Source organism: Dryobates pubescens, chromosome 5 (genome assembly GCF_014839835.1).
Source record: "Dryobates pubescens isolate bDryPub1 chromosome 5, bDryPub1.pri, whole genome shotgun sequence".
Lineage (NCBI taxonomy): Eukaryota > Metazoa > Chordata > Aves > Piciformes > Picidae > Dryobates > Dryobates pubescens.
The window spans coordinates 15343859-15358643 of NC_071616.1; the positions used below are offsets into that span (position 1 = coordinate 15343859).

The 14785-nt window shown below is 44.8% G+C and overlaps 1 protein-coding gene across 1 annotated transcript; it reads left to right on the forward strand.

Moving 5' to 3' along the window:
- The first annotated feature begins 225 nt into the window (after positions 1 to 225).
- On the forward strand, positions 226 to 12157 carry PSMC6 (proteasome 26S subunit, ATPase 6). Its single transcript, XM_009899542.2, has 14 exons — positions 226 to 356; positions 1071 to 1150; positions 1455 to 1494; positions 1689 to 1741; positions 4558 to 4625; positions 5102 to 5216; positions 6116 to 6203; positions 6353 to 6414; positions 6502 to 6625; positions 7401 to 7462; positions 8537 to 8657; positions 8748 to 8828; positions 10666 to 10737; positions 11697 to 12157. Exons 1-14 carry the CDS (start codon positions 230 to 232, stop codon positions 11813 to 11815), a joined length of 1212 nt encoding a protein of 403 aa, XP_009897844.2. The 5' UTR covers positions 226 to 229; the 3' UTR covers positions 11816 to 12157.
- The last annotated feature ends 2628 nt before the right edge of the window (positions 12158 to 14785 follow it).

Below are 14785 nucleotides of genomic sequence, written 5' to 3' on the forward strand. Positions count from 1 at the left end.
AGCACACCTATACACACCTATAGGTAAACAGGGGCAGGTATTTTGCGCACGTACGTGCGGGGAGTGTGTGTGTGACCGGCCGGATCTGCCTGCCAGTCTCAATGCGCATGCGTTTTCCCCCTCTCGCCTTTCCCTCCGTGTCGTTAGGGGGCGCCGCGACGCGCGGCCAGAGCGGCGGGCGGGCACGCGCAGGGGGCGTGCCGCGCGCGCGGCCCTGCCCCCGGCGGCCATGGCCCTTCCCGGCATTCCCTATGAGCGGCGGCTGCTCATCATGGCGGACCCGAGAGACAAGGCGCTGCAGGACTACCGCAAGAAGCTGCTGGAGCACAAGGAGATCGACGGACGCCTCAAGGAGTGTGAGCACTAGCCCGGGGGGAAGGCCGCAACCCTAAGGAAAACCGCCGCTGAGCGCCGTAGGAAGCTTTTGAGGGAAACCGACCGCTGCCGCCGCTGCCCGCGCTTCGTCATGGGCCTGGTTGGGCCCCGTGGGGCAGTGCCGGTGTCTTGGCTGAGGGGTGGGCAGCCGGGCCTGAGCGCTGCTGGTCGCAGATCCTCTTACCAGCGCCTTGGCTCCTCTCCATTATAACCTGAAAAAGCTCGGTGGGGCAGCCCGAGCCTTGGGGTCCCCTTGGTTGTGGACGAGCAGGATGGTCAGGCCCTGTTCCCCTCCCCTTCGAGCTGCGCGGTTCTTTTTCCTCATCTAGTTCCCATGTAGAGTTTTTCAGTTGGCGTTGTATTATTCTGTTGCAAACGTTCTCTGTTACATAGTTCTGGCAGTAGTGTCTCCCACTCCGGTAATGTCAGTGCCATACAGAAGCACACATAGTTTTGAATTTGAGCTTTTTAAACTCACGATTTGTTTTTTAAATGCCATCTACAGAGTGTTCATGCTAATAAGAAACACTGTTATGTTCAGGGTGTGCAGTTCCTGGAGCATGTGCTTGCAGTAGGGTGACTTAATAGGTGTGCAGATTCCCTATGACCTGCCTCTACCTGCTGGTAAAGGGCCTGGTCCTGAGTTGCTGTTGAATTAAATCTTACCAAAATCCTTTGTTTGCTTCCTCTTCTAGTAAGAGAACAGCTGAAAGAGCTCACCAAGCAGTATGAAAAGTCAGAAAATGATCTGAAGGCCTTGCAGAGTGTTGGGCAGGTATGTAAGAAAAATGAGGTCACAGCAGCCTGTGGTGGTGAATGGCAGTGAACTGGCCTGGAAGTCATATTTAAGCCTGGTTTTGGGAACAGGAACAGATAGCCCAAGTGGATGGGCTAAAGGAAGTTTTCTGTGTCCTGATGACAGAGGTGTGTTAAACAAATAAAAGCGCTGGCAAGTGGCATGAAGCAGGAGAAAAAAAAATCACACCCGACAGTCATCTTCCATGCTCAAAACACACATCAAATGCTCTTTTGCACTGATCACTTTTCTGTAGGCTAATACTGTATTTATGCTTTTGCAGATTGTTGGTGAGGTTCTTAAACAACTAACGGAAGAGAAATGTAAGTGTTGGACTGTTGCATTCTTTGAGGTGCTCAAAATAAGCTTTTGTAGTGAAAATCTGGCTAAAGATTTGGGAAATAATGAGAGTATTTGCAGGAAAAGACATTAATCTGAGTATTTCAGCAGCATGGTTAAGAGTGAACCAAGTCAATTTGATTGGTTTTTGGTTTTTTCTTTCATCTTCTCTCCTCAGTCATTGTGAAGGCTACAAATGGACCAAGATACGTGGTTGGCTGCCGTCGTCAGGTAGCTGTTTTATGTGAACATTCATTAGAAGTTTGATTTGGTCTCAGATATTAGCATTGCTTTTCATAAGCTAGGTCCCTACTGGGTTGAAGTATTTTCTTCTTTAATGTGTGCATGGCTTTTTATAAAGGTATTTGCTTGCCCTTCACAGCTGGTACCAGTGTCATTTCCTAGTGAAGACAGAGCAGTCCACAGCATACCTGTAATCTTGCATGTGTTTTATCCTTTTCATTGAGTTCAAGCACTCTGTTTCTGCCTGATTCTGAACTCTCTGAAAATTAGTCATCACTATGATAGTTAGTCAACTGGGTAAGGTCTTCCATGCTGTGCTGTGAATGCAGCACGTGACCAATTTTAATCTTCCATAACTACGTGTCATGGAATTGCAGAATGGATAGGTTGGAAGGGACCTTAAAGATCATCTAGTTCTAACCCCTCTGGAAGACATCTCCCACTAGACCAGGTTGCTGAAGGCCCCATCCAACTTGGCTTTGAACACTTCCAGGCTTGGAGCCTCCACAGCTTCTCTGTGCCCAGTTCAGTGCCTCATCACCCTTATGGGGAAGAATTTCATCCTAATGTCTAATCTCAATTTGCCTTCTTCCAATTTGAAGCCATCAGCCCTCAGCCTGGCACTCCATGCCTTTGTGAAAAATCCTTCTCCACGTGCATCTGTACATCTCTTTATGTTTTTCTAATGCTTTTATACTCCAATAAATACTGCAGGCAGTGCCCCTGGTCTGGGAGGCTCACAATTAGCAATACTTCGCAGTAAGCAGGGAGGAAAACTTTTGTCGATAGAGTATGTATTTTTCAGAGAGGATGGACCTTTTCTCCTCCTTGTGGAGAGAAAGTGTCTGAGAAATGTGGGTACCTTTAGGTATGTTGGTCTGTGTAGGACGTACACCGATACCCATGGCTTTTCCCAAGCATGCTGTTATAGAATCATGGAATATATAATCATTTTGGTTGGAAAAGACCTTTAAGATCATTGAGTCCAACCATCATCTAACTCTTCCAAGGCTGCTGCTAAACCATGTCCCTCAGCACCACATCTCTGCATCTTTTAAACACCTCCTGGGATACGTTTTTGCTTGCACAAAACATATGCAAGAGTTGCTGGTATTGAAATGCTCTAAAGACTTAATGTTAAGCTTCATCCCAAGAGGGTGTAGTGCAAACTCACTGTTTTCTTTCACTAGATAGAAGAAAATATTTTCCTGGAGTATAATTGTGTACTTAATTCCACTGCTTCACATGTGAAGTAGTCTTGATGCTCTGTGTTGGAACAGATAAATTCTGGGGAATAAATTGTCCTTGCATGAGCCAGGCAGTAGAGTACATACTTCCTGTAATAAAAACACTCTGATCTTAAAAGGTCCTTAATGTGTACCAGAGACTAAAAAAAACCCAAACCGTATCTATGGTGGTTTTCAGGATGTCAGAATATCAAGGCAAGTCACTTCCTGTGGAATGTTTCACAGTTGATAAGAATCATAGAATGGTTTGGATTGGAAGGGACCTCTAAAGGTCATCTAGTCCAAACCCCCTGCAGTGATGAGGTTGGTCAAAGCATTTTCAAGGCTGACCTGGAGTATCTCCAGGGATGGGACATCAGCTACTCTGGGCAACCAGTCCTACCACTCTCATGGTAAAGAACTTGTTCCTAACATTCAATCTGAATCTATTCTTTTCTAATTTAAAACCATTGCCCCTCATCCTATCTCTGCAGGCCTTTGTGATCAGTCCCTCTCCGTCCTTGTAGGCCCCCTTCAGGTACTGGAAAGCTGCTATTAAATCTCCCTGGAGCCTTCTGTTCTCTAAACTGAGGAACCTCAGCTCCCTCAACTCAGCCTGTCCTCACAGGAGAGGTGTTCCAGCCCCCTGATCATTTTCACGGTCTTCCTGTAGAGCCACTCCAGGTCCATGTCCTTCCTGTGTTGAGTGTTTGATCCAAGGCCTTGTGGCTTGGCTGCTGAGGAAGGGGAACAAGGCTTTTTATACTGAAACAAAATTACTTCCCTATCTAAAATGTATTTTTGAAGGAACTCAAGGTCAAGGTTGTTTGTTTTGTGTGTTTGTTTTCTTCCTACTGCAGAATAGCATGAATCTATCAGGCAATGCTAAATCTGATGCAGTTTCAACCTTTTACAGGTTGTCCCAAAGAACAAGTGATAGGATGAGAGGAAAAGGCCTCAAGTTACCAGGGTAGATTTAAATTGAACACAAGGAACAGTTTCTTCCCTGAAAGAGTTGTCAAGACCTGGAAGAGGCTACTCAGGGAAATGGTGGAGACCTCATCAATGGAGGGTTTAGAGGACATGTAAATGTGGTATTGAGGGGCATGGTTTAGTGGTGGCCTGGCAGTGATGGGTTTAAGGGTTGTTCTCAATGATCTTAAAGGTCTTTTCTAACCCAAATAATTCTGTGATTCTAACAGGTTCATTGGTCTAGGTCAGCTTCTGGATCATAGAATCATAGAACTGGTTTGGTTGGAAGACCCATTTAAATTCATTGGAGTCCAGCCTTCAACATAAGACTACCATGACTATTAAATCATGTCCCAAAGTGCCATGTCTGCATGCTTCTCGATCATCTCTAGGGATAGTGACTTGCTTCTCCCAAAGGTCGTGTTCCCACAAAGCTTATGGGAACTTATTCCCATTTTAAGCATTCCCAAGAATTGTGGTGGTGGGAACACAGGGTTGACCTGTACCTTGGTAGCCTTGTCTTATATGTGATGCAGTTACAGAAAACACTTTGGCTAGAAGCAGATGTTGTTGAGGTTCTAATCAAAATGCCTTCTTTGTGTCTAGCTTGACAAAAGTAAGCTGAAGCCAGGGACAAGAGTTGCTCTGGATATGACCACTCTGACTATCATGAGGTAGGTTTTTGCTCCACAGCTAGTCTTCTGCTCATATAAAAGGGGAAAAGTGATCTGAGTAGGTTACACAAGAGGTTGGAATGATCAGCAATCACAGAATGTATCAGGTTGGAAGGGTCTCTCAAATGTCATCTTGTCCAACCCTCCTGTGGTGAGCAGGGGTATCTCCAACTAGATCAGGTTGCTCAGGACCCTATCAAGTTTGACCTTGAGTGTCACCAGGGATGGGGCCCAAACACATACCATGTTTTCTGCCAAGAAGTGCTGAAGTAAGGATGAAAGATTTAAGTGGCTAATATATATGGTTCAGGATAAAATGGGCTGCTCTTGGCTGCTCAAAATAATTGACTTAACTCTACATTTCAGCAGGTTTTTAAGCATTAAGAAGGAATAATTTTCATACTTGCCATAAAATTTTCATACTTATGAATGTCTTTGCACAGTGACAGATGTCTGCTCTTAACTCTTCATTCCAGGTATTTGCCAAGGGAAGTGGATCCATTGGTTTATAACATGTCTCATGAAGATCCAGGAGATGTTTCATATTCAGAGATTGGAGGCTTGTCAGAACAAATCAGAGAGCTGCGGGAGGTATCCAGTATCTCAAACAAACTTCTGATGTGTTCTGAGTCACCTTTTTCAGTGTAGAAATGTGGGGTATTTTCAGCTTTGCAGTTCCTTTTGTGGCAAACAGCAGTGTGATTATGAGCCAACTGACTGTGACAGATCATTTGTGTGCTGCTCACACACCTTGCAGAAGCAAAAAAAAGGTTGTTCTGAGCACCAAAACCCCAGTTCTCAAACTGGTTATGTCTTCTCTCTGCTTTTACAGAAGTTCAGATCAGGATTAAAATGAAGAAAATCCTCTAAAGAGGAGGATTTGAAGGGTCCTTTAGACTAAGGGAGTTCCATAAAGATGAGTAGGAGGGCATAGAATTGAGAACCTGCAAAGCAAATTGAATTTTGTACAAACACTGCTAGGGTGGTGGTATTACTAGATATTAAAAAGGCATTCTTTACAGTGAAGGTGATGAGACACTAAGCGGTTGACCAGGGAGGTCATGGATGCCCCTTCCCTGGAGGTGTTCAAGGCCAGATTGGATAAGGCCTTGAGCTATCTGGTCTAATGGGGGTGTCCCTGGTCAGTGCAAGGGGGTTGGAACTAAATGAATTTTGAAGTCCCTTCCACCCCCAATCATTCTGGAATTCCATGAATTGTGACAGCAGCAAAATATGGTTCAAGCAAAGGCCATTAAGAGAAACAAGCTGTTGTAGAGCTGAGGTCTGAACAACAAAAGCAGAACTGTGGATTGAGCCATTAAATCAGTCAAACATTTTCTATCTTAAGTGGTTCTCACAGCAAATACGGTGCAGAGAGGAATAAGAACACAGGTACCTGGCAAACAGGCTGTCAAATACCATTAGCTTCTTGGGATTGCTGATCTAGTTTAATACACAGAGTCTCAGTTTGTTTATCTGTCTCTTCACAGGTAATAGAACTGCCACTTACAAACCCAGAATTATTCCAGCGTGTGGGAATAATACCTCCAAAAGGCTGCCTGCTCTATGGCCCCCCTGGTGAGTCTCATGAAAGGATAATGAACATTGAGTTGTCACACTCAGACTGTAGCAATGGCCTTGTTTTGTTGCTTTTTTCCCTTGTTGCTTTTTTCAAATCCCCAGTGTGCAGCATTGATTTAAACAGCTTCAATCTCTTTGCTGTCCAGGTACAGGGAAAACACTTCTGGCCAGAGCTGTTGCTAGCCAGCTTGACTGCAACTTCCTAAAGGTAGGGTGAGTTTACTTCTGACCTCACACTCCCCCTCAACCTGTTTTCACTCCAGTCTCTTCACTTACATCTTTTGTTCCTGAATAGGTGGTGTCGAGTTCCATAGTGGACAAGTACATTGGTGAAAGTGCTCGACTGATCAGAGAGATGTTCAATTATGCCCGAGATCATCAGCCATGTATCATTTTCATGGATGAGATAGATGCTATTGGTAAGGCTGGTGGCTTGAGGGGCGGCCTGAGTCTTCTTCAAATGCTAAAATTAGCTAAAGCCATTCTCAGCCTGCATTCTCAAAAGACTGCAGGTGTGCTGGTCCCAGAGAAGGGACATTGAGGTAATGAGCATGTCCAGAGGAGGGCTACAAATCTGGTGAAGGTTCTGGAGAACAGGTCTTGAGAGGAGGAGATGAGAGAACTGGAGTTGTTCAGCCTGGAGTGAAGGAGGCTGCTCTTTACAGCTCCCTGAAAGGAGCCAGGTTCAGTCTCTTCTCTCAGGTAACAAGTGATAGGACAGGAAATGGTCTCAAAGTGTGCCAGGGTTGGTTTAGGTTGGACATTAGGAAAAATCTCTTTGCTGAAAGAGTGGTGAAGGCCTGGAAGGGAAGTGGCAAAAGCCCTGTGCCTGGAAGTATTCAAAAAATGTGTAGATGTGGCACTTAGGGACACCTTAGTGATGGACATGGCAGCGCTGGCTTAATGGTTGGACTTGATGATCTTGGAGGTCTTTTCCTATCTTAGCAGTTCTACAATAATGGGACAAATGTTTCAGCTTCCTCCTGGAGCTGTTCCAGCCAGCTCAGAACCACAGCTCTGCCTTGGCTATTTTTTTACTATATTAAAAAACATTTTTTAAAAGATGTGTGTTTAACCTTTTAAATACCACCCTGGTTCCCCCCCAGTTCAAAAGGGAAACCTATCTGTCTTCAGAATTCTATTCTGTGGAGGCAAACATCAAGTGCTGTCACTGATGGGTTTGATGTGCTGCAGGTGGTCGCCGTTTTTCTGAAGGCACTTCAGCTGACAGAGAAATTCAGAGGACTCTGATGGAGGTGAGTGTCTCATCCCTGGCTACTTATTGTAAGGTCCAGATATGGATTGTTCCACTGGGATCTCGCCTGGTAGAAGCTTTTCTGAGTTAATTAACTAAAAGTGAACTATGTGCTGCTTTCACCAAGGGGAGCTGCACATCCTGGTAACTCAGCCACGAGCTCTATTTGGAGAGTAATGGAAAGGAGCTTTAAAAGTGCTAAAAATGTTTGAGAGATTTCCTTTTCTGGATGCAACTTGACTTTGCTGCTGCTTACAGTATCTTAAAAATTAGGAGGGCTTCTCTTTCTTAAAGAGGGGAAAATGAGCTTGTCTCTTTCATCCCAAGACCACTTACTCTACAAAATGTTAGAACTGTTTGATTTTTTTCAAAACTGAAGGGAGTGAACCTTGGTTTAGGGGTGAACCTTGTAGAGTAGGGTTATCAGTTGGATGTGGTGATCCTGAGGGTCTTTTCCAACCTGAACATTTCTGTGATTCTGAGAAGTAGTTGTATTACTTGTCCTGTGCTGATTGCTGTGGTGAACTGGGTGGTGTGAACAGAATGTTAAAACCACTGCTGACAAACACTGGAGCTAATGAGAACCTTCTTTGGCCTGTGTTTGCAAACAGTTTGCCCGATTCAAAAGAATGTCCCTGCCTTACAGAGAGCATTAAATGTCTGTGATCAAAGAGCAAGTACTTTGAATCCTCACAATGAAATGTCTCCCTGTGTGTGGCTTAGTATTCAAGAGGCTGCTCTCCAAGTCTGATTTGAATGTCCTGGGCTTGCTGCAATACACTCAGGCTGTGTCAGCCAACCATTGGCTCCTTGTGTTGTTTTCATTGCCTTATTGTTTTAACCAAGCCTTTCACGTTTCAGCTCTGTTTTGCTCAAGATCTTTCTCTCTGGGCAAAGCATTTTCAGTGTCTCTCTTAAGCTCTTGAGTATGCAGGGAGATGGTAACCTGTCATTAGCTTGTAGCATTTGTTGGTGATTTATCACTTGGTGTAAATATTTATGCGGAAGGCAAGCGCGGTAGATCACATTAAGAAAGACTTAGGTTGTTTAAAACCAAACTTCTGTTTACTGTTAGCTATTGAATCAGATGGATGGATTTGATACTCTGCACAGAGTTAAAATGATCATGGCTACAAACAGACCGGACACTCTGGACCCCGCACTCTTGAGGCCTGGAAGACTGGATAGGAAAATACGTGAGTTACTGCTTTGGTGTGGCTGGGAGGAGGATGTTCTCCATACCAGCTGTGGGCTTCTGTTCTTACTAAAGCTGCGATTCTTTCTAGATATTGATCTGCCAAATGAGCAAGCCAGATTAGACATTCTGAAGATTCATGCAGGTCCTATCACGAAACATGGTGAAATAGGTAAGTAGGAAGTTACCTTAGATATTCCTCCTACTTCTCTTTGTAAAACTGTGATGAAGGTGGGTTGTGACAATGACTCTGCTCTTCTACACCGGCCACACAACTTCTCCTCTCTCATAATTCTAAATTTTTACTGCATCCTGATTGAAGTGTTGCTAACTCTTCTTTTGCACCCCTCAGAGCATGGTTGTAAACTGGAAAATCAATGTGGTTCTCATCAGGTAGTTTCCCGTTTCTAGAGGAGTGAACAATACAAGTAAATCCAGTATTTTCATTTTCCCTCACAAAGAAAGAAAATGTCTCTCTGCAGAAATCAGAAAACAATCTTTAAAAGTCATGGAGAAAATCAGTTGGGGTTTGGAGATGGTGTGATGAAAGTCTTGTTGTCTGAAACAAAGCTTGTCTTTGGGTAGCGGTGTAAATTTCCAGAGCATGAAGACCAGGATCTGTCAGATAGACCAAGGAAGGTTTATTTCATGACTGTATTACTTTCAGCTGGCCAGAGCCTTACTTTAGCACTGACACCTCAGAGCTTTCTTGTATGAAACCTGTAATTACGATTTGCCTTTGAAACTGCTGCCTTTTATTTCAGTAACGCCCCCCCAGCCCCATCTCTGCTGACACAAGCTATTCAGACAGCAGGGGCCGGGCAGTGCAACTGAGCTCCTTCACCATCTGGCTGCACAAACAGCTGCAGCACAGCAGTGGAGGCTGGGGGAGGGTGAAAGGGATAAGGGGTGATTTTTCTGAGGAGCAGTGTTGGCTTTAATGTGCATGTCTGAGAGAAGAAGCTCCAAAACTAATCATGAACCTGGGGTGAAGTAGTTCATCCTTTCTATTCATAAATGGCTACAAAGATGCTGAGGGGCCTGGAACACCTCTGTGAGGAGGAAGGTTGGGAGACCTGGGGCTGTTGAACCTGGAGAAGAGCAGACACAGAGGGGATCTTCTCAATGCTCAGCAAGAGCTAAAGGGCATGTAGGGGGCCAGAGGATGGGGTCAGATTCATTCCACTGGTGCCCAGTGACAGGACAAAGGGACAAACTGGAACCCAGGAAGTTCTATCTGACCAAGAGGATAAACTTCTTTGGTATAAGGGTGCTAGAGCCCTGGAGCAGGCTGCCCAGATAGTCTTCTCTGGAGAGATTCCAAACCTATCTGGACACTGTGATCCTGGGCAATCTGCTGTGGAAGACTTTGCTTTAACCAGGGGGTTGGACTCTTAATGCGCCACAAGAGACCGATGGTTGCGTCGTCCAAGAGAGCACATTGTGTCCACCAGCACTCCCAAGTCCTTCTCTGCAGAGCTGCTTTCCAGCAGATCAATCCTTGCCTGTACTGGTGTAGGGGGTTATTCTCCAGGTGCAGGACTCTACAGTTGCCTTTGCTGAACTCCTGACCTCTCCATCCTGCCTATATCTTACTGAATGGCAGCACATACTGAGATATTAAATGCTTTTAAGTAGATGCAGTTGTTATAAGCAGAAAGGGACTGAGTTCCCATCACTGGGAGACGTTTTCTGCTTTTGCATCATTTAAATGATGAGAACATTGTCTTGATGTTGCTTTTCTCCCATTTCATGTTGATGGTTGTAACCACAAGTGAGTCACTTTGGGATTTAATGATAAAATGTGAGTTTTTGGCTGCAGCACATTTCAGTTTTAATGAAAAGGGTGATGGAGCTGATGACTTCAGTTAATTTTGTTTAGTGGGTAGCCATCTATTGGCACTGAAATCAAAGTCAAGTGATTCTTTGTTAGCTGGACATGTATTTTGTTGGCATCCCTAACAAAGTGTAAATTTTTTTCCTAATCAGCATTTGTGTTTCATTAATAGATTATGAAGCAATTGTGAAGCTTTCAGATGGCTTTAATGGAGCAGACTTGAGAAACGTCTGTACTGAAGCAGGTATTTTCTTAACTCTTAATTTTGATGTGCTAATTCTTGGTTAATGCTAAAAGGGCTTAATATTTTTGCTGCTAAATGATATTTTCTCTAACTGCTTGTTGGCTGAGTGCTGTGACACAGAATCATTAAAGCTGGAAAAGTTCTCTGAGATGGAGTCCAACTGTGAACTTGGCACTGCCAGGTCACCACTCAGCCACGTCCCTCAGTGCCACATCTACATGGGTTTTAAATCTCTTCAGGGACAGAGACTCCACCACTGTCCTGGGCAGCCTGATCCAGGGTTTGACAACCACAGAATCACAGAATGTTAGGTGTTGGAGGGGACTTCTGGAGAACAGCTAGTTCAAATCCCCATGCTGTAGCAGGTTCACCTAGAGCAGGTTGTTCCTCAGCATCCACATCCATTTTTCTCCTCTTTGTGGAGAATTCAAGTTTATTAGTACCTGGGTTACTGGAGAGTTAATACTGTCATGTTTTTTCCACCATGTAAGCTCATTGTATGCTTAGGGTTTGCCTACATGGGAAGGCTGAGTTACACAGTAAATACACCTTGTAGTTTAAAATGAGTTACAATTGATCACCTACTCATGAAGGTGACTTCATTGAAGTTCACTCCTCTTTCCATCACCCAAGACCTGTAACTCGGTTCTGTTTTTACCTCAATCTGAGTGAATCTCTAGATTTGATACTAGGAACAATGTCTTTCCTGCAAGAGTGGTCAGGCATTGGAACAGGCTGCCCAGGGAAGTGGTGGAGTCTCCGTCCATGGAGATGTTCAAGAAGTGTGTGGACATGGCACTTGGGGACGTGGGTTAATGGCCATGGTGGCGTTAGGCTGATGGTTGGATCTCAACTGTTTTGGTTGGAAAAGACCATTCTGTGATTCTATGTGGTGTCCTCTCCGCACTGTTGCTGCAAGGAGCACCCACTTACTCACGCTGTTAAATTGCTCCTCACAGGGATGTTTGCTATCCGTGCTGATCATGACTTCGTGGTTCAGGAAGACTTCATGAAGGCTGTTAGAAAAGTGGCTGATTCTAAGAAGCTGGAGTCCAAGCTTGACTACAAACCTGTTTAACTGTGTCACGTGTGATTGACTGCACGCATCCTACCAGATTCATGTATACACAGAGGAGTGACCTCCCTCTTGATCATTGTAAGGTGCTTGTGTAATGTGTAGCTAGGAATTTGGTTGCAAGATGGCTACAGAAGTGTTTTCTGTACAGTTCTGAAATGAACCATTCATTACAGCCCAGGGTAAGTAAAATTTTTCTTAGCAGTTATGGTCTGGATTTATAAAGCTGCCTAGATGGGTTGACAGTAAGAAAGTAATTTCATTTCTTGCCTCTTTTTATATCAGTAAATTTCCTTTCCCCCAAACAATTTATGAATAAAATCTGTTTATCCCTGTGCGCTTTCCCTGTAACTTGAGGAGCATTGAGTTGTGTATCTCTGAATTTAAAGAGCATCTTTTCTCTGACATGGGGATTATTGCAGTGGAGTCCTGTGCCTTGCATAGCCTTGAGCAAATCTTGCTCAGCCAGGGGAGGGCAAGTGGTAGTCACTCCTCCACTGCTTAAGTCCAGGAAGAGGCTTTAGCTGAGCTGGCATTTAATTATTGCAAGGAGTAAATGAGGTTTAAAATGTTTACTGTCACAGAATCATGGAATGGTTTTGATGGGAAGGGACCTTTAAAGGTGATCTAGTCCAACCCCTCTGCAATCAGTAGGGATGTGTGCCACTGGAGTAGGTGGTTCAGAACCCCATCAAACCTGACCTGGAATGGTTCCAGGTGTGGGGAATCTACCACCTCTCTGGGCAGCCTGGACCACATTTTCACCACTCTCAGCATCAAAAATGTGTAGAGCCACAAGCCTTGTGAGGAGCAGCTGAAGAAATTGGGGTTGTTAAGTCTCAAGAAGAGACAGAGGGGAGACCTCCTCGATCTCTGCGACTCCCTGAAGGGAGGTTGATGCCAGGTGGGGGTTGGTCTCTTCTCCCAAGGAACAAGTGACAGGAGAAGGTGAAACATCCTCAAGTTGTGCCAGGGGCGGTGTAGGTTTGGTATTAGAAGAAGCTTCACTGAAAGGGTTGTCAAGCCCTGGAATAAGCTGGCCGGGGATGTAGTGGAGTAGCCGTCCCTGGAGGCATTTGAAAGATGCATAGGTGGGACATGGTTTAGCAACAGACTTGGTAGCATTAGGTAATGTTTGACCTTTATGATCTTAAAGGTCCTTTCAAACCAGAACAACTCTACGTTTTGAGCCTGTGTTTCTTTAGACGTGCAGAGTGGTGTAGCCAATACTTGCAGATCGATGCTGTGTACCTTATGATACTGGAATTTGGCAGTGTGTGTTGCCTTTGTGCTCCCTAGGAGCTGACTGCTGCAGCTGTTGGGAGTAAACAGAATTAAAATGTAGAGGCTGAGCTGTTGCTGCTCTGAAGGGCATCTGGCACTCCACCTCATTTTTATTTTTTATTTCCAGTTTCCCTCCAAGAGGTGTGCCTGTGGGTTGACTGAACCACTGTGCAGCTTACCTAAATGTTGAGCTGGAACAGAACTGTACCAGACTCTACTTCTGGCTGCTCCTTGTTATCCTAATTGGATTAGTCCGGGCATGTTCAGCTGACAGACAAATACATTAGATTAACTCTAGATTTGCCAGGAAACAAACCCCTTAAAAGCATCTCCCTGGCAGCTTTGACAGCCATTTTAGATCTTTCCCCGTCACTCTGAGACAAAACAGGTGGCATAAGGTGTAGTTCAACCGGAGAGGCAACAAGAGTTTCATGTTTCTGTGGATGTAAGGGTTGTTGATTTGTTTTCTGATTAGTATGAAAATTTCCTCTTGTCTTTGTGTCAGGAGTGTGAAGATGCAAATCTCTGGTTCAGTTGAGTGTGACAACCATTTGAATGCAGCTCATACAGGTCTGAGTGCTTCAGCCAAGTGTACTTGGAACAAGAAAATTCAGTAAAAGTCCATTTCTGAGCACTGTGGTGATGTAAGCAGTGAGCTGTAAGCAGAGCATTATCCTGGAGGAGGATGAAAGGTGGCAAACTGTTCCCTGAAGCCCTGGCAGTAGTTATAGCTCATTCTTGAAGTTCAAACTGTAAGCTAAGGCTAGCAACACCCATCCCTCTTCCAGACACCAGCTGGAGGTGGGAACTGATTTTTCACTGTTGCTTTCCCTTTGCCATTTCATTTTTCATCTTTCTCTGAAAGGGAATTGGAGTGCTGAAGGAATGGTCACTGAAACAGGAGGATTGTTGGAAGTTTCTCAATGGGGAAATAAGCAAATGAGCTAAGTGTTTAAGTAGTTTGGGATAATACAGAATCTTAGAATGGTTTGGGTTGTGAGGGAACTCAGGGATCATAAGGTTCTAACCCCCTTGCTGTGGGCAGGGACACCTTCCACTAGACCAGGTTGCTCAAAGTTTCATCCCATCTGCTCTTGAACACCTTCAGGGATGGAGCATTCACATATCCTCTGGGCAACCTGTTCCAGTATCTCACCACCCTCACAGGTAAGAATTTCTTCCTACTACCTAATCTAAATCTCCCCTCTTAAAGTTTAGTCTGTTACCCCTTGTCCTATCATTGCAGTCATAGAGTGCCTCCTCTACTGTTGGCCCCTTTAAGTACTGAAAAGCCACAAGTTTTACCTGCCTGTCTTCACCTCGTTGTGGTCTCCTCTGCCCCTGCTCCAACAGGTTCATGTCTCTGCTGTGCTGAGGACTCCAGAGCTGGTCCCATCACTTCAGATGGAGGCCTCATCAGAGTAGAAGGGCAGAATCCCCTTCTACTGCTGCTCATGATGCTGGAGATGTAGTCCAGGATGTGACTGACTTTCTGGGTTGCAAGCACACACTGATGGCTGCTGTTCAGTTTTTCCTTCACCAACACTCTCCTGTTCTCCTTGGCTGTTCTCAATCCCTTCATCCCCCAGCCTGTACTTGTGTTTGGGATTGCTTCAACCCAGGTGCAGGACCTTGCACTTTGCCTTGTTGAATTTCAAGAGGTTTGCATACACCTATTTCTCAAGCCTG